The sequence below is a fragment of the Pseudopodoces humilis genome, chromosome 1, assembly GCF_049639895.1.
Source record: "Pseudopodoces humilis isolate 2021_Gansu_Grassland_sample_001 chromosome 1, ASM4963989v1, whole genome shotgun sequence".
NCBI classification, from domain to species: Eukaryota; Metazoa; Chordata; class Aves; order Passeriformes; family Paridae; genus Pseudopodoces; species Pseudopodoces humilis.
In genome coordinates this window covers 124,066,938-124,087,887 of record NC_142200.1, presented here as the reverse complement: position 1 = coordinate 124,087,887, position 20,950 = coordinate 124,066,938, and the positions used below count along the sequence as shown (strand labels likewise).

The 20,950-nt window shown below is 36.3% G+C and overlaps 1 protein-coding gene across 7 annotated transcripts in view; it reads right to left on the bottom strand.

The window, feature by feature from the left end:
* ETV1 (ETS variant transcription factor 1) overlaps positions 1-20,950 on the bottom strand; it is a 115,219-nt gene that overhangs the window by 38,597 nt on the left and 55,672 nt on the right. For 5 of the 7 annotated variants that reach the window (XM_088054446.1, XM_088054454.1, XM_088054442.1 and 2 more), the window contains one exon: positions 14,242-14,295. In XM_088054446.1, coding sequence (XP_087910572.1) covers positions 14,242-14,295 — 54 coding nt within the window. Of the gene's footprint in view, positions 1-10,313; positions 10,430-14,241; positions 14,296-15,610; positions 15,672-20,950 lie in introns of those variants that run through there. The other 2 variants (XM_088054465.1, XM_088054470.1) reach the window with 2 other exon arrangements.

The following is a 20,950-nucleotide window of genomic DNA, read 5'->3' as shown; positions in this document are numbered from 1 at the left end:
ATGATTTTGAATTAAAAGCCTGTAAATACATAAGACTGCTACAGCTGAAGACAGAAGTGACTGCAAGCATGGATGTCTGAGGCAAGATCTCCGGTTGTTCTCACCCGACATGATCTCCTGCAAAAAACTGTTTTGTTTCTGACCACTACAACAGCTACAGAAACGAGCAAGACTTGAAGGATGTGGACTGATTTAAAAGTGGCTGAACAGATTACATCTACTCAGACTCCACCAGGTTCTTCAACCATTTATCTATCAAAGTCACCTCTATCAGATCTTAGCTGAGCTCCAGTCAACTGGATTTCATTTAGGTCCTGCTCTCTGCCAGATATTGGAAGAAGCTGGTGACAAATTGGATATCTGACACACTGATATGTATCATCACTGTGGTTTCAGAGTCTATCCTGGCAGTTTCTAGAAAAGCTGAACATACACAAGAGACCTGAACTTTCACTACCTTACAAATGAAAGCTGCTAGCAAGGGAAGAAAGGGTGGGGATGGAATGAATCTATGCATTTCTGTCAAGTATCTTGAAGAAATACATGATCTTGATATTATTCTCCATTTTACAGTTCCATCTAGAAAGCTAGAACTCCTTCAAGGTCCAGAACTTAGACCTAAAGACAACTGGGCTCCATCTAGACTCATCAAGTAGTGACCGTTCACCTGAAACAGTCTGCATGTGTGTTTGGGTATTTGTGTGCTCACGCTGAGTCAAATGAAAGTAAGCATTCTGAATGTGCAAGCATGCCTCTGCAATGATACATTACATATGGTCAAAATATGTGTAATACTGTAATAAAGAGCAAAAAGACTTTTCCTCCTCAAATGAATATGTGAAACTGGGGAGAAAATGGGTAAGCAACATGCAGAAGAAAGTAACAACTCGTAAAAGTGTGAAAAAGCGTTCAATAAAATGCTAGTTCTTTCTTATGTAGTGGCGTGACTCTAAATTCAGAAAAGGAAATCTCTGGACAGTCCCTAACACAGAGAATGCTCTGCCATCCCTTGTCTCAGTGCTCTTTCCCAGAAAGTGGGACTTCATGACTGGGCAGTACTTGGCAAAGATGTTATATATGATTCCATCAATTCAGTCTTCGCCTTGGCTTCAGATCAGATCCTTCCAGCCCCTACTAGCTCAAAAGATAGAAACAGCATGGGACCTCATTTTTTGGAAGCTAGTTCTGAACGATGAGCCCAAGCACCAGCTTTCAAAGCCAACTGGCAAGAATAGAATACGTGGGCAAGATGGATCTATTTGAGAACCTTGTTTAACAAAAAGAAAATACCAGCTTTGAAGTAATCTGTCACCTTTACTGGAAAATATGCAACTACAAATGCACTTTAATAACAGTTAGAACTCATGCTGCAAAATGAAGCAAATTGCTTATTTTCTCTTCCAGACTAAAGCTTACAATACTGTGCATGTCAATCAATGGTCTACTTGAATCGCATGAATGCTACGCAATAGTATAGTCTTTACAGTCCTTATGGGGTGGAAAGGATAAGGGGGAAGGTAAAGAATAAAAGCCTACAATTGTGGGATTTTTTCCTCAAAGCCTACATGGACTGTTCTCAGATGACATGGTATGAGAATAGAAAAAAATATTGATTTTGAATTTGACTTCGGAAAAAGTAGCAAGCAGGTGAAAGTGAACTGCAGCAAAAGCTGGAATTTATTTTTGTTTACTACCAAGGAGCTGCAAGATGGAAAATAACAGCTCATTTTCCTACAAATGATATTGGGAAATTCTGGACATTAAGATCTAGAGTAATGCAACCATCTTAGCCAGCATTGTTTGCTAAAATAACTTGATCTTGCCTTGGAGTGAGAGGTTTTTCTTTCCTATTTTTTAAGCAAAAAGCATTACAGATTAATGACTAAAAGACAAAAAAATGCATTGATAGAACTCAATTTTAAATTAATTGAATCACCTGTTCATCTCTAGATCATATTACTTCTATATATTCAACATAATCTTCCCCATCCTGGCTATGATCTGCATTAACATGAAGTCTTTGAGATTAGAACCTGAGGCCAAAAAAAGTGTTGAAATGGAAAACAGAGAAGAGTTCACTGTACCTACAGCGCACCAAGTTTGCATCAGTATGCATCAGGCGGGTTTATATGAGGGCATTTATACACAGGGAAGAGGTACCAACAATAACATCACTAAATGCAGGCATATTCAATTTACTTGCAGGACATTTAACATGATGGTCCTGTCCCTGTTCAGCAAAGAAATTCTTCTAGTAGCTTCTTCACAAAAGAAAATAAGCATTGATTCTTTAACTGGAATGTTGTTTTCTAAAGCTTGTGAGCTAAGGCACTAAAAAATTTTGCTAGTATAGCAATTTCTGGGCAGCTAACCCAAGACCCCCTTGCCATGACAGATGCAGCCTCCCCTGAGAGATGGAGGGGTTCCCAGTTAGTGTGGGAGAGGAAGCACAATATTAGAGGTTGTACCCATTCAGCTTAATAATTGGTTCACTGCTATAAATCCTCACTTTTAGTGCAAGATACCCTGATTTTCTTGTCTGTGCAGTTGCAATTTCTGAAATGCTCATTAGTTACTGAGGATACACCTGCAGCCTTCTGACACTGGAAGTGCTGAAGGGACCACTGAGATAATTCAAATATTTGTAGCCACTTGGCTTCTCATTTAAAAGGACCATGTCAGTCAAAAATTGCATAGTATATTCAGTGTAACAAAAATTAAAAAGCCCACTCAAAGGGTAAGCCACTTGACTGGGGTGTAGGGGGAGTAACTTTCAGTAAATACCAATAAAAGTTAACCTACTCACTAAATGCAAAGGTAGAGCAATTCCAAGGCAAACTTTTCTAGAGGTTTCCAGTAAATATCTAGGTAAGGCACTATAGGTCCTTTGTCATAAACTGACAGCATAGTTGGGCAGCTGCTACCTGGCTGAACTGCCACACAGTATTAGAAGACTGTCTCTACTCTTCTGCCCCCAAGCATGGAACATTTTGGCACAATTTTGGTGAGTTGACCCCTCTTTGCCTCTATCCTAAAAAGATTTCCACCTTCCCATTAAGAATTGTCTAGAAGGTATTTTCAGGCAGCAGGAGCTGCAGTTATCAACACACTTTTGTAGACTCCAAAAGAAGCAATCCCACAGAAATGCTGTCAGAGGCACTGTTTTATTCCAATTTATGTCCCCTTCCTGCAGTGCTCTCCTTCCTTTCCAGACGATTTACCTGTCCAGCTGTAGGAGACTCACAGCTGCAGGCAGTCAAGTGGAAAGTGCTGCCAGAGGGTCTCTGCCTCCTAGCAGGTACCTCTCCAGGGCAAAAGTGAACCTGCTGACAAATACCACGGGCACTGGATAACAGAAGAATACAGGGAAATTTGCAGAACATGGGTGGGAGGGAGAGGGGAAGGATTAAGCTAGGAGGAGTGAACTGGCTCACTTTGATGTCTGAGGAGAGCAGGTAAGGCAGGACGAAGAGCTCTCCCTGCCCCCAAAATAAACAGAGGCTTAGGGCTCTCTGGAGAAGGAAGTGGTAACCTAATAAAATTAAACCAGCTGGGCTCTGTAGCAATTGAACTAAAACACGTGGATAGCTGAGGATGATTACAGGCAAGGGAAAAAAAAAAAATCCAAAGAATTTTTAATCCTTTTGTTCTGGATCTGCAACCTTGCTGACCGCACAGAGAAACGGGGCTGCTCTTCACCTGCATTTGCTTTGTTAAAATCCTGGGAGGAGATCAGGGGCATTTGTTCCCACAGTTACTGATAATGTATCTGGCTCCAAAGGCTTGGTGCAAAAAAAGGCAATTCACCTTTAAAGCTTCTGCTAAAGAGGAAGTTCTTAATGTAAAATCAAGCCTGGGAGAAAACTTAAATTATATTCCTACCTGGGAATTATCAATAAAGTTAAATGCACAGAGAAGGGCTGGCCACTATATCAGGGTCTGTATGCTTTTCTACAGACAGGATTTCCATTTGCAGCAATTTTCAAAATTTAATTTAAATTGTGAGAGGTAATGGCTAAGCACTGAGTAACTTCCATTACTAAAATATCCAATAATATCCCACATTTTACACATATATACACACACACACTTTCCACTGGTAACTCTGCTGTTTGACAGTTTCAGGTCTGGATTTAAATAGTTTTTTTTAGAAACAGAATTATGAAGAAATGAAATGAAAACTGGAAACTGTAACAAACATTTTTCCCAAACATAACAATAAACTCTAAAATTAACCATTTTGTATTTTCTATTTATTGTTTTAAAGGTATCATCAATTTGATATTTAGGAAAGATGCCCACAGCAGAAAACAAACAGGAAATGTTTCTGCCTCATTTCCCCTCTTACGGAAAAGTTTCAAGTTACATCAATATAATTATTATCTTTGTTGTTCTCTTTCGTTGTATTCATGCAAAGACCTAACAGCCATCTATAAGTGAGAGGGCCACTGATCTTGTTCTTGCTGCTGGACAAAATGTGAAAGAAACTGGATTTAATTGCTGGTTCTGCCATAATCCAAACAACCAGTGTCAGAAGGTTAATTCCAGTTTGAAGTAGCTCAGCCTTGGGAGCCTACCCTCAGAGACCCATAACCAGTGTGTCACTTTGTGTCCCTATAAAACCAGGAATATCCTCATAATAAAAGAACATCCTAATAAAAGATTATCCTTAAGGATAATCATGCCTGTCAGATAGTTGCTCAAGTATATGCAAAAGCAAGAAAAAACAATAAATAATGAATTGGACTCCACACTGAGTCCTCTCTAGCAAGAATTAACCAACTAATTTATAAGATTATTTACAATTTGTTTTTATTTTAGCAGCTCTCATTGACAGGCACTAAAAAAGAACAAAACTGCATTTTGAGATTATTTTTAATTCAATTTTGCCTTTAATAATAAGTATATATTCATAAAACAAATATACACTAACTCAGGGCAGCTAATGGGATGCTTGTTTACTTTGTGTGGAGAAAGAGACTGTCACCACTCTAAATACATGTGTCCTGCATGCTTCAGTGTTCAATTTTCACAAATGCTCACCAGTAACAACTGTAACAGATCCTTTTTACAGACCATTCAAGCAAGGCTGAAATCTAATTCTCTAGTTCACTACCAAAAACTGGTGCAAAACCTGCAGTCTCCAGCGGAAAAGGCGCGGGCCATTGAAATAAGTCAACAGTAAAATTCAGCTCACAATTTTTATCACTGATTCAACAGGGAAACAAAGAAGCCATTGTCAGAAGTGGTTACGTCTGGGAACATAAAGTCAAGACTGTATTTAAGTAGGCCGATTTTCAAAGACTCCAAGCAAAGTGCTCTTTCTGGAGCCAGTGGAAGTTTGACCACCTGCAACCAGGTGCTAGTTCTGAGCACAGATATTTAAGGCTTCTGCTGCTACTTAAAGTACTCCTAATGTATATGAGGCTCAGAACTGAATGTACATTACCAACACACTTGCTTAATTTAAATTGCTTGCTGATGTTTTCTGAAGCCAAGCATTCCTAAAGTTTTATGATTATTTTATATGTGCATACAATCAATAAGACTGGCAATAGCATGTTGTATTTCCTGTATGCATATATATACACACACACACTGACTATATATGTTCCTTATCCAGCTCCCAAATTCTAATCCCAAATGCTTGAAACTTTCTGTCTTTATAGAACACTGACACTTTAAAAAGTCCCTGTTGTTTCCATTTTTCTTACTGCTTTGGTCATGTGAAATTTTATTAACAGATGGTTAGTAAGGAAACATTGCATTCAGTTTCAGCATGAAGACAGAGTATTAAAAAAGAATAAAACTGTTTATCTTTTCTAGGTATACATTATAAGCAAAAAGGAAACAACCTTTGAGCAAAGAGGATCAAATTAGCAAGACTGGGAATTGCTTTTGCACATGTAATTTTTCAAATGTCCTTGATGACGACTCATAATATATAAATTCAAAGACAAAAACCTGGCCAGTCAGTAACCTTCGTATTCAATGACTGCAGGATTCGGCAGTAAATGTCACTGCTAGAAAATATTTCACTACATTAACTTACTGGCAACCACATTTGCTGAATAAGTTCATAAACAGCCACAGGAAAAAAGACAACCAGAAATAAAGCTGCTAATGATTCACTCTTTTCTAACATGCATAATCCTCAGCATACAGAAGAAATATATATGTAAGAATAAAGATATCCTTTACCAAGACAGTTCACTGCTCCATTCACCTCATCAAGGTCATACTAGAATCCAGGAACTGTTAAGAGTAATGTCTTGAAGACAAAGAGAATGAAGAATAAGTGAAAGGAAAAGAAAGAAATCCTTCTCAGGGAAAAGACAAGCACATGTCTTGATAAAATAATTAGTTTTTCATTAACAAGTTTAAACTAAGTTTAGACCATTCCTAAAAAACACTGATGACCTCTAAAATTTAAAAGAATTAATAAATATAATCATTTGTGCATATTTATCAGTTTATGGCTTCACTGTAATTACTTCCTAGTACTGAAATGCACAGCACCAAAAAAAGGACTTAGAACTTGAAACGAGGGCTATTTTTCCTCTATGCTTACAGAGGGCTACTCTGTCCTGCATGACACAAATATGTCACAGACTCCTCGGTGCTTAACTGATGTCTCGAGGAGTTTCACTCTCTCCTCCTTTTTTTAACTGCTATATCCCTTGAAAACTTCACAGCACTCTGTAGAAGAGCCTGATTTCTATCTCCAGTTGCTGAGGCAGCAAGCAGAAATAAAAAGATTAAAAATATTATACAGACCACAAATACATTTTACATAAAGTAACATATGTAACATATAGAAGTGGATGGACTCAGCTTGCAGACTGCTCCTTATTTTACACCATTCCAGAGCTTACAGATTTTCAAATCAGTATTTATACTGCTCTAGAAATACAAAATTCATTATGTGAAAACACAGCATAGAAAGGAGTTTTAGGAGAATAAGTGTTTTGTATCAAAATAGAACCACAAAGACCCTTCAGTCTGCCTTATTTGGTTTTGGTGTGAAAATACAGCTAAAAGAAATTTATGCACACTTTAACACAACTGGAACTGAAAAAATGTTGTAATACATCTACATACTCCTGAAGAAATTCTGAACTATCTGGTTTAAAACAGAAATTACAGTAGTGTTAAGAAAATACTGCCGTGACCACAAGTTACAATGTGAGGATCGCTTGTATTTTCACAGATGAGACCGTCACAGAAGGAAGGAGGAGAGGCTTCCTCAGAGAGGAAATAGGGTTTTTTCAAAACTGAGAATTCAACATTTTGAATAAAATATGTTTAATGTTTTTGTTTTCATGTAAACAGACCTTAGGAAGTGATCTAACAACCTTAAGAAATTACCATTTGAAAGAAAAAAGGTCTACATGCTTCATCTTTGATCTGGGAGACAGATTTATCACAGGACAGGATGACTGAAGTTTATTCATTAGCTGATAACCTTCACATGCAACCCAAGCCTTTAATCTGCAATAAAGCAGCAAACAAGGATGGGGCTCTAAGGAAAGGAAACTAACTCAGCTTGGCTGAACAGGGACATGGTGGTGGAAGGGCAGTGGGGGGACAGGGACACAAAACCCCACAAGAAGAGCTCTGTCCAGCTGCCTGGGCTCCCCCATGCCCCACACTGCTGGAGACCATCAGGTTCAGATTGGTCCTGTGCAGTTAAACCAGTCTGCACAAGGTGTCTGCTCTCTCTGCAGATGCCCAGAGGTACCTTTCCATTAGCAATAAAATTGCTAACACATCACATCACAGCCTGCTGGGCACTCTGAAAGAAAGTTTCCGCTTTAGAACTTTTAAAAATCAAAAGCTATGTTCTTGATGGGGTCTTCTAATTTGTCTCAGTGCTCCTGCCACCACCAGTATTTACATAATCTGTGAGACCCCATCACTACTGCAATTCAGGAGAATCTTAAATCTCTGCACCTTCAAAGCAGGAAATTTAGTATAAAAATAAAAGCAGAAAAGCAAATAAACAGAAACTGCTTATTAAAATCAAAGCAAGACCACAAATTCTCCACGATTAAGATCACAAGTTAAAGGCATTACGGTTGAAACTCTCCCTCATGGTAAAACTTTTTCAAGAATGAAATCTTGCAATTACGGTCACAACTACACAGTATATTTAAATATTTCCAAAAATCTTCCAGAGGAAAAAGAAATAAAAAACCACCCCTTATTAGCACAGGCTAATGCACATCAATGAGCCACAAAATGAGTTTTCTGAAAGACACCAAATTCTAATTTCTTTTGAATGTGAATTTAAAAAAAAAAAAAAAAAAAGGAAAAGGAAAAACAAAGTTGACAGGTGGTAACAGTTTCAGTCCTGCGATAAACAAAGGAAACAAGTGCTCAGGGATACAATGAAAGAAGCAAGGCTATCTAAGGCGACTATGAAGGGAGATAAGGTGGTCAGCATCGACTCCTCAGTCTGACCTCTCCGGCTCTTACAACAGCAATTGCACTGGACTGTCTTTGTAAAATGCTTTTGAGATCTCCAGATAAGTGATCATTAAGAAAGCTGTGTATCTCACAGCAGTGATACATGCATTTCTGTACCTACTTCAAACCAGAAACAAAGATGTTAAGCAACATGCCCAAGGTCATGCAAAGCTAAAGGCAGGAACAAACCACAGAGCCCTGACTCTCACAGCCCTTAAGAGAGAATCCATCACAGTCGGGCATGCACTAAAAGAAGTAAGCAAATGTCTCTGTATTTGACAACATCTGACCTATGGAAGGAAGTAGTTTCAAGACAAGTGGCAAGAAACAAAACACAGCTGCAGCAGAAAGCCCTACCAGGGCTCAGCACCAGGAGTAAGTAGCACCACCTTGCAGGATATTCGTCAGACTGCCTGCTGTAGCACCGCACTTGCAGAGCTACACTCAAAGAAAAGGTTTTTCCAGAGACTATAAATAAAGGCAAAGTAAAATTTAAAAAAACCCAAAAACCAAAACACTCAAAAAAACCACCTGAAAAGATGCTAGTGTGTGCAACTTGCCACACTCAGACAACCAAAACACTACCAACTGCAATTTCTAGAACATTGTGCACTACCAAGACATGACTACCAGCTGCCTATGAAGTGAATCATCACATTAAAAAAAATTACATTTTTTTTAGTCCACTAAAATCTTTTCTGGAAGCTGCAAAATTAAACTATTCTGCATCAAAACCAAAACCAATTCCAGTAAATATGCCTCATTTTGACCTGTCAGAACTCGTAGTATTCTTGTGTTTTCTACTTTAATTGTGTAGGGTTTCTTCCCCAAAACATGTCAAAGTAAGGGAAAATTAACCTCTATCAATTTCTCTTGCTATACTAAAGCAAGCAAAAAATGCTCTTCTGATTCTGAAATTCACTACTGAAATTTAATTCACAGAAAGAAAGAGAAAGAAAATAAAACAAATGAGATAGTTTTTATCTGGTAATGCAAAAAAACCTCATTATTTTCTATGCTGCAAATATATAAATAAATATTAAAGCTTTTCCTCATTTAAACTGCATTTGGAATATCCTACACCATTAGTTAAAATGACAGAAGAATGCAGCTACCTGAAGCCTATGTAAAGAATCTCTCTTTAACAGGCTTTTAAAGACTGAAGCTAGAGCATCTAAAAAGCACATCCCTGAATAATTTAAGATTCCTGGCATCTACATTGAAAGCGCCCCTTTACTAAACCTGGAAGAATAAAAAAAGAGGTAAGACAAAGAATAAAGGTCATGAAAGATCAGTTACAAAATCACTACTAAAAAAAGTATTTTTCCTATCTTAAAGTTTAATCAGACATGGAGAAGCATGGATTTTTTACAGCCAGCCCTTCCCATTTACTGTCAACAGATGTGGTCTAACACTAACATTTACCCCTTGGCAGTGTTAAGTTAAAGCTGTGATGATCTCGGAAACAATACAGGAACAAAATAAATGAGAAGGAAACTGATCAAGAGGGTGAAGCACAAGACAAATCCTCATTAACTCCATAAGAAATAAAAGCCAAAATCTAGAATTTATCATTAATTTTAAATATGTAACTGACATTTCAGGGCAAAAGAAAAAAAAAATTAAAAGAAAACTCTGAAAAAGTAGATCCATGCAAATACATATTATTAAAAAAAACCAAAACAACAAAATATGATTAAGACACCAGGCAATCTATTTTGGTGCAGAGTAATCCCCATTTATAACCAACTGTACCAAGGTCGCATTACAATTCAGTGTTTTGTTGACAATACCAAGTTTTCTTTGCCAACTACATCTTGTAAACATCAGCAAATCCTACCTACTTCCTCTTGTGTCTGTCACAGAAACCATCCAAACAATGGGAGCAAGTAATCTTCACCTCAACAGCTATTGACTTCGAGCAAACTGAACACTTTATTCATTTTTGCTTCTGGAGTGGAAAGTCCTTGCTGTTCTACAGTATCTGAAAGCCTTGCCACTGATTGCAACCAGTTCAGGAGCTGGCTCCTCCTCAGTATATGAAAATGGACTTGAAACAATAGGAAACCTTATCTGAGGAAGTTAACACAGGTCACCCTTTTCCAAATGTGAATATTGACTTTATATGGAGGGAAAACCAGCTTAATGAGGTCTTATGAATTGGATAAGAATTAGAAAAAAGTGTCACATACAGAATGCTGATTAAAAAAAAAACCCAAAATATTCATCTATTTAGAGGAAACAGATTTTTTACGTCTTTGTTTTACACAACTTTTCATGTCATTTTTAAAGAACAGTCATTAGGAAGTTACCTGAATGCTCATCAAACAAATGAACTGCATTGTAGAAGGAGATTCAAAAAGAGACAAAACCAACCTGCTTAAACCAGAATTTTTAAGTAAAAGCCTGTAGAAGTGATTCCTCACTCCTTCTGTGGAATGTTTATTTTTTGCAAGAATGGAAATTAAAAAGTAAGAAAATTACCCTATTTAATATGCAATTCAATATTTTTGAATTTGAAAATTTACACATTTTTGTCTCTTAGAACTCAAGAATTTCAGTGCTCACAGAAAGCAGGAAGGTACGAGAAAACAAACTGTTTTGTTTTTCAAATTTCAGCCAAACAAGCTAGTTGTTATCTACTCTAAATTCCACTCACTCTAAACAAAATTACAAAAAGGTTCTTTGTGACAGATATGCCAAGTTAAAAAATATTTAATAAAAAGGGAAGAGAAGACTTTGGCGACAAAAAAGTAAGGTTTGAAAGTGCAGGCATTACTAAGATTCTTATGGTAGGAAGTGCATCTTTCCAGAAGACATAAAGGAGTAACAAAATACATTTTACTTTTAAACAGGTAAACTCAAGCTTAAAGCTTGACGTGCTGGATCCTTAGCTAACAGAAATATGCGTAATTCCAATAACGTCAATAATACCACATGCAGTTATGCTAGCTGTTGATTTCACTCATAATATCTAAAGCCCACACCTAACTATAAATACACATATTATGTTTGCTTTTCAAAAACTGATTGAAGTTTAATAGCAACTCATAATTGAAATATTCATGGTCCCAAGCTAGCTTTGAAGTTAAATCCCTGTGTGGATAAAGTGGACTGTATATCTAATCTAAACTAAATGTTTCCCCTAGTTACTAATACCAGTGCAGTTTCACTAGTTAAAATCATTATTACAGAAAATAAATGCAAAATCCAGAGCACTTTAAGGGACATTTAATCCTGCTCAGTGCTAGGACACAGCACATGATGTTGGCAGTATCAGTTCCTCCACTACCTTCCACATCTTGCTTCAAGAGCTGACTTCTTCAAATCACCAAGCTGGTGATTTCTAGGCAAGAAAATTTTAACCACATCGTTCCAGAACTACCACTGTTACTGAAGCTTATTAAGTCTCTTTTAAATGTTTCAATTTAACATCACAATTTTCAATTTAACAGCACACATCTGTCTCGGCTTTAAAGCCCCTTTCTCAAGCAATGAAGCTAGAAATAAAATGACATTATTTTTTGTACCTGGATTGCAGATTGTAACTGTTTCACTGAAACACTTCAGTTTTCTTTACACAATTTGCACATCACATACACATCCCTATCTATAAACAGCTCCATAAATGAAATTTTTGTAGCAAAGCACAGTTCAGTTTAGATGCCTTTGAACTAAAGTTGCTGCAACCCCCTTCTTGGTTTACACTTCTGTCCTTCCTCATTTTTGGCTCAGTTAAATGTATTAAACACTAAAGGCTCAATTATATGTATTAAACACTAAATCTATAAAATCTTGTCAATTCTCTCCCATGTTAAAAAAAAATAAAAAAATTATTAAAATAAACAGAATAAAATAAATTTAAGTAGATTTTTAAAAAAATAAGTCAAGTGCTTCTGCCAGACTGCTGCCAGTAACAGACTCAGTACTGCACTGTAGACTACATAGAGCAAGTCATTATAATGGAGTTTGAAGGCAGGCTTGGATCCTAGAGAAAACAGTCACAATTGTGTTACTTCTGCAGTAGTAATTTCCCCATGGCTTTGGTTATGTTGATCTCCGTTCCTGTTTTGCAGAGCCCACAGCTACATACATTACATCCAAGTATATGTCTGAAACTCCATAACCTTTGCCAGAGTAACTCTCCAGGAAGCTCTCCTGACCTTTACTTAAGATAAAGAAGCCAACTGAAATTAAGAAATAAATGTTCCTTTGATAATACTGTGTAAGCTGTGGCTAAGGAACTTTGAAATATAACAGCATTAATAAAATAGCCATATTAGGAGAATTTCTTTATCACCAAAAGCAGTGGCCAGCTTCAATGGGGCTTTTCATTCACAGTCCACAAATTATTTTCCAAGAATCATTGACTTGTTGTGTAACGATAATTGTGGGTTAATAGAAGCCCCAGTTGAACTTTGTACTCTTACACAAAGGTATATGCATGAATGACTATATTTGGACACAGATCCATATGTAAAGTAACATATCTGATTTCCAATTTGTAGATTGTTTTGTCTTTCATATTATAATTTAATTTAAAAAAAAAATTTTTGAAGACTTCGAAGGTAAAAAAAACAAACTTCTGTTATAAAAGGCAGTTTTCAAAGTTTAAAAGTGACCATGATTGCTGGTTAGCATAAGTGTAGGGTTTTTTTTGTCTCACTAAATGCTGTTATGAATAGTCTCAATAAATTCTTCTTAAAACAGCTTCCTAATAACTGGAAAAAATAATCTAAAAGATTTATAGGAAAATTCAGCAAGTGTGAATTTGTTTTTTGGGTTAAAGACTATTTTAATGCAATTCTTCCTAATCTCTCTATATTAATTTAAGTATTTCAGTACATGAATGCCGTGTTTAACAGCTATCTGGTTTAGTGAACCGCAGTAATTCACTCCAATAGGATAAACTCTTTAAGTTATTTAGCAAAATGGAAAAGCTAGCATGTGCTCTGCTGCAATCAGCTGACACTGTTTAGAAGAGACCTCTGATGATGGGGAAGAGGCCATGAAGAAGAAAACTGCAAAAAGAAGCTCCAAGAAGTCTGTGACTGTCAGATGTTTCTCAGGCTATGCCCTTGCAATCACCCAATACCACAGAACAGCAGGTACAGCAAAACAGAGCCAGCATTTAACAGAATAGGAGCATTTTAATAGGTAAAGGCAAGACTTGAAAGGTACAGGCTGATAAAAATAAGTTTAGGATCTTGTTAAGTAAATAGAAAACAATGCAAAGCACCCAGCTTAACATAACTTCTCTTTCCACCAATTAACTCAAAGGAAAATATTGTTTAAGCAAGAAAATGTCACATGCTAAGACCACTTAAAAATGCTTCAGCTTTATTTGATTGATTATGTGGAGAATTTTATTTCTTTATTCATACACAAAACATGTTGAGCAGCCGGATCTCTGCTCAGCAGAGATGTATCCTATGTCCCACAATATCTAATCTGTACTGGCTAAAAAGCTCCTCTGCTCACTCTACAGACAAAGAAACTCCTTCCACCTCCACAGCCTAAGTTTTTCCATGCTTCCCTGGGGCTGAGGGTGGAAATGACAGGAAAGGGCCCCCTGCTAAAGGTTATACCTTCAGCCCAAACAAGCTCTTTTGGCTGCACATCAAAATGCCACTTGCTTTATCTACTCATCACACTGATGTCACTGACCAACAAAGGGAGATATCACATGACCAGAGATGACAAAATGAAGACACAGATATAAATATACAAATATATATATTTTAAGAAAGTGATGATTTGTAGTATACTTACAACTTTCAGCCTGATAGTCTGGCACAAACTGCTCATCATTGTCAGGTACCTGAGCTGAAGAAAGGAAAACAAAAAACAAACAAAAAACAAGAAACAAGAATTAAAATAAGCCATTAAAGCATAAATAAAGACTCTTGTGCTTAATTCAAAGTACAGTCAAGTTTAAAATTATGATTTTTTGTTTCTTCATTGTTGAGTATGAAAATCAGGCAAGCGCATCATTTTAATATCAGATAAACCCTGGGGTGAAGCTGCGTGGTGCAGCGTGAGTCCACAGAAGCCCCGGCACAGAGCAATGGGGAATGGGAGGATGTGGGGGCTCACTGGCCCTCCCTCACTCCCTGTACCAGGGTCTGGACCTACCACGCCACTGGTAAAACTCGTTAGTGCTCATTTTCAAAAGAACTGCACATAAAGCCCGCATAAAACCAAATCCCGTTGATTAACACTAATGCTTCTTTAACCTGAAACTACCACACCTTCGGCTTACTTAAAAGTGATTCCAATTGTTCATGGCAGTCAGCCAGCACAGTAGGGATTTTCTGATACTGTTTTAAATATTCAAAAAGAACTATTTTACCAGACCACAGAATTCCTCGTTCAATGACAACATTTCAGACACCGAAAAACATTTACTTAAAGTAAAAATTCTGATTAATATCCACTTGCCTTGTGCAAGATCATCTTTGCTTTGAGGAAACTTCCATCACAAACCTGAGCTATTAAATACAATCATTTCATGGTCTGCTGATAGATAATTTTGCTCCCCTTGTACCGCAGTTCCTTTTCGTTGTATATCTAAGACATTAGCCATCTCTCAAACTGTGTGGTAAACTCATTTAAACCATTTAAGCTGAAATAGCACTTAATGTTTATTATAGATGAATACATTTAAATAACTGCAGAACATTACACAGAGAAATGGCATCCTCAGAGCATGACTGTTTCTGGTACATCGCAAGCGAGATCCAGCTTATCTTCTCTTAACTTTGTCATCTTTTCCTCAACATACATACTAACGGGAATCACCACAGCAAAGCTGCATAAAATTACAATTTAAAAACATTTTCCACAGTTCTTGTCCAAAGACAAGCAAATAATTCATATGATCTTAATTAAAAGTTAACATCTGCCATGATTTGGTTACCCAACAATATTTGAAAGGTAAATGCTGCTTATAAATTCATTTATCGAAACTGTGACTATCAAATGTTCTCAAATATTTTAAATGATAAAATGTAACTTTAATGCCCTTCAGAACACTTTCTAGTATAGGAAGTGCATATTCCCTATTATATATGTGCAATTTCTGCTAGTTTTAATATAATTTTTTTGAATTAAAGATATGTACTTAATTAAAATTACTCACAATTATTTTGAATGTGCACTACAGTGCTCTTCATGGACAAGATCTCCACTCCTTTACTCAGGAAATATTTCTAATGACTTAACTGGAAGGTTTTTTCCTGGGTAAAGAGTTCAGAATCAGGCTCATAATACTGAAAATTTATTTGCTCTGGGTTTTAAAATAAATTTAAAATCCTACTGTCATATTGCAGCAAATGCCCCTTAAAAAAAAATACCTTGGAAATGCACAAATACAGATTTGAAAATAATTGTAAGATAAATACACTGAATAATTAGCCTTATTTTGAAAATAAAAGCATAGCTACTGTTACTCTCTTGTTTGGGTTTCTAATTAAAAAAATACCAAACAAAATCAAAGCTGACACTAATCCATCCTTTTAGAATAAACCAGTACCTCTGAGGACATACTGGTTCCTCGAAGTTTGAAGCGGTATAAAACACTACCAACTGAAATATTCTGACTATTTTGATGCATTCAATTTCTCTTTCTTCCAGAGAAACCACAGAAGTTTTACCAAGAATGAACTCAGGGACAGGATGAGGCCAACACTAACACTCTGCAATTTCTGACATTTCATGCAATTGACTACACGTGGATGTTTGGCATTTTCCTTACAAAAATGCCGACTATTTGACTGTCACAGAAAAATCTGATTAGGAAATCAAGGTCTTCTACTTAAAAATCAGTTCCTAAGTTTTCTTATATTTCCAGTTGTTTGTGAAGCATCTGTGAGTACATTCAGATTTAAAGTAATTGAATCAAGTAACTTCTTGTTTACAGAAGACACATCCCACACATTTTTCAAATGTAGCAAGGAGGCTAGCAGAATTAATTCTTTTAACATGCACCTGCATTTTATATATACATGCATATGTAGATACATATATATATGTTTGTGAATCTAGGATGTCTTTAAAAGTCTCAAAGAAAACAAAACCCATTCTGTTTAAATAAAGAGGCTACATTTAGTGGTTGCAAAACAGGGACAGAAATATCATATAACTTTCCAGAGAGCATGCTCTGTGCACTGGACAGCTTCACCGGTGCTTCGTTCTGGTTTTATAAGTTTAATTTGACTTAGTCCTGAAAGAAATCTGTTGTAGAGATTTATGTATACATCAGTAAGTAAGGTCCTTTTGTTTCCCCCAGCCATAGAGTAAGAAAAAAAAAAAATATATATCTGGTTGAACTGTCATGGAAACCACTACATTACTGTCATTACCCCTGATTTGCTCTCGTTTATGGAGTAAACAAGAATAATGTACTTCATTCATGGATCCCCAAAATTTATGAAGGCATATTTAATAGAGACGGAGCACATCACTTAATCGGTACTCTAGAAAGAGGTGGAGAACATGCTGTCAAAATTTACTTTAAATGCAATATTAACATAGCCTTAAAAGCCTCTGTAGAAAAAGGAATGCAGCAAGTTAAGAAGTGTTTAAAACCATGCCAAATATAAACAAAACAAATAACAGCATCCAAAACATTCAAACTAGAATGCATTTCCATGCATTTCCAACTGGAATGTAAATTTAGTAGCATCAGTACCTTAGAAAGGAGCCCAGAAGCCTATACGAGAAATTAAAAGAACCTGCTAACTGGTAGACATGAATTCACTGAATCTGATATTATTCTTAAACAAGCAGAGCTGAAACTTGCACATGATGATACTGCTGAAATGCATCATCTTACAGAGACTCCTTCCACCAGCATCTCGTTGTGAGATGCTGTATCACTGGGATACATCATCCCACTGCTCAAGCAGAAGAGGGCTTTTGTACCTGGATTTTGGATAATTACAGGTAGATTTTGCAGCAAATTAAATAGGCAGGTAAAGACACTTCAACATGAATGTCTGAAAGGAAAATGTAACTTGCAGTGTCACAGCTGTCTACACATTTATATACATAGGCCATTCATTTCCGCTTTTATTCACAAATACTGCAACTTAGCAAGGCTGCCATAAAAGCTTCTGTTAATATACACAAGACACAATGCATAAATCACCAAAACTTTTTTTTTTTAACTTTGCCATTCAGGGAGAAATTGAAAAAAGATATCTGAAATGATCACCCATCTGAATGAGAACATTTCCTTGAGCTACTTAATTAGGAGGGTTTGAGAAAGCAAGTATATTCCAAAAGACTAATAAAAGGTTCTGAAGGATATTAAGCACGTGGCTTTTACTGCTTATAGCAGAAGCAGCTACATTAGTTCATTCCACATTCAGAGCCATCAAGTCTCAGACTCCTGAAGCAGACAACATCTGCAGCATATACTATCCAGCTCAGCCTAGAATATTACCAAAAGTTGTTTTTTTTTTCCTTCTGACTGTAGCTATAATGTCTCAAGAGGATTTGGAAAGCATGCAGAAACATTAATGATGATCTTGAAGATGTTATCAGTTTAAGTTTTACAGTTTCACTACCTACTGAGCTATGCAAACATTCACAGCACAAAAATACTTAATATTTGTTTGTAGTTTTAGAGCTTTAAACACTCTTTGAAAGGCTGAACTGATGGCTCATTTTGCAAAGGGAAAACAATTTGGAGGGAAAAAAGAGTTTAGAACTTGGGCCTGTTAGCTTGCTTTCATTTTGAGTAAACAAAAAAGTCCCCATTAACAAGTATCCAGGACAAAAGGAGTTAATATTTAATTAAAACCAGCTCTATCCACTGTAACAATGACCTGGAGCCAAACAAGGCAGAAGATGTATGAGTCATTCTTTCTGCCAGTGAATGAGACAGCTGATCTCCGAAGCAATTCCTCAAGACAAGCAGTCAGAACTGGAGTTCTGCCTCCATTCACAAAAACACAGTCCAGCATGAACCATGTGGCCCCAACCACAAGCTTTTCATGTCACACCCTTCCAGAAAGCTACAGCAAAGTAAACTTGAACTTTAGGCATAAACACAGTGATTTCACTGCTTTGTCTCAAGATGCAGCACAGACCTGCTAAGGAACGTTATTTAATAAATTAAAAGTAAAGCAAACTATAAAGGGCTTAAACTTAACTCTTCCTTCTCCCACTAACAAACTGCTCCCAAAAGCTCAGCTGCACTCCAGAGAAAGGTGTTCCTGTTAAAAAAAAAAAAAAAAAATGGAAACTGTCCAGAAAAACAAGAAGCTGAAAATGCTTCACTTAAAACTTTATTTTGGGTAGCAGACTACTTCCTGCGGTACTGTGTGCTCTGACCTCATGCTTCACTTTTAGAGCTAAGAGCAATTAGTTTTAAAATATCCATCATTTATTCAAAGTGGCAAAAGAAATTGAAATTGACAGGAAATCCTATATGAGCAGTAGTATTTTGGCCTCAGCTAAAATAAGACTTCGGGCCTCAACAGTAATGGATCTATTGAGTTTTCTTTGATTCATTGTCACTTCTGAGTATCTGAAAGACTGGCTAAATTGTAAGTATTCCTGCAAGAACTGGGGTGGGGGGGTAGTGTTGGCTGGTGGCTGTTCTTTTTCCACGGGAACAACTGTTTCTAACAAAGAAACACTGGGAAGGCAAAACAGTGATAAATTTCAAGACAGTAAAAAATATTATTTCCCAAAAGCACTGGATTTGCTGTCAAAACAACCCCAAACCCTTTTTACATAATGTGAGATGCTCTGACTAATAAACTTAAATGCACTTCAAAACTAGCTCCAGATCTCAAAATTCTTCCTTATATGAATAATCCCAAGGAATACGAAGATGGGTTTGCAGAATCTGTTCTTCATTTGCTGCTATACTAAAAATGAGAAAAAAGGTTAGTTTTAAAAGGGGTACTTACATTTAATATTTTGCTATGTGCCTCACGGTTAGCAAACCCCACTATGCTTCTGAAAATTATGATTTTTAGTAAAATTATTTACTTTTCTAGAAAACAAGAGAAACATGAAGATGTTTATTACTGCACTGACTTTCAGACTTGCACATTTTCGGTGTTTTTTTTATTTCAGGGTTTTTTTTAATAACATTCCTTTTCCTCCCATTTTGCCTAACTCCTCTCTTTTTTTGTGCAGATATTTATGATCATGAGCTGTGAGTATTAGCAAAATCAAATCTATCAAATCACTAGAGTCCACAAAAAAAAATAAATTAAAAAAAGTATTCTCTATGCAACAACTGAAAGTGTTTTCACTGCTTTTAAGAATGTTTGTTCCTGTCAGGCAGGCTTCAGTCATAAAGGTATTAAATTACTATTTCTTGACTCTTATTACTCCTTTAAAAATGTGGATAATTCTTGAATGTAGCTATATACCATCTGCCTTACACTGGCTAAATTTTACAACTTTTTGGCAGAAAAATGCTAATTAGATTAAACAAAGCCACTCTAACTGGACTAATATTTGAAGATCCAGTACTCTCTCTTATTAAAAGCAATCCTTCAAGACCTAGAAACTATTTCCTTTCACACCTCCTCATTCAAGAAATAAACTACAAGTCAACACTCGCTTAGACATCACTGCAACACTGGTGGGACCTTCACATTAGGAGAACACAGGGGAAAAAACTTATTTCCTTAAGTTCATTCCAAAGTTGGGCAATAATTATTTGAGAGAAATTACTTACTCTCAGACACTAAGAGGGGGCTTCTGAATACCAGTAGCCTGAAGAAGCCAACCACTCAATATAGCTGAGCTGCAGTAGAGGCACAAACCCGTTACCTGTAGCTGTTATTTCAAACCACTTTCTGTGTACTTAATCTTTCTGTATGTTCTTCAAATCACACAAAAAAGTTACATTTTATTTTTTAGTATATTACCATCTGAGAATTAATATCTATCGCTCTAAGAACCAGATCTAGTGCATAAATTTATTATTTGTCTTCGCTTGGGATTCCTTTTATTTATCTTGAACAAGCTGTAGGAGAAATTAGTATCTAAATAATATTTTCTTTCAAATCTGAGTTTTTTGTTTCCCTAGTATTCCCCAAAACCAAATGTTTTCACCATAGAAAGGAGGCACTCACTCACTAACAATTTGTTCTCTCTTCATTTTGTTGCACAATAAGTAGGAAGAGGTACCATGACAAGGTAACATTAAATTAATATTTTAACCACTTTTTTCAAGTCACCAAACAATTGCTACCTGAAAGAACCAATCTGATTCCAAAAACATTGAATCAATAAAGTAATTTTATAGTATTATCATGTCAAAATGTTGCCACTGAGTTATTTAAATATAAAAGATAAAATCCAAATAATATTTGTCTTGCTTAGCACTAGGCAACTTTAACTATTTCAAGGCTGAACACTGAAAAAAATTATTAAAGGGTTCCCATTTTCAATTTCTAACATGAGATAACTGTTATACTCTATCTTCTGTCTTGCATAACAATTGACA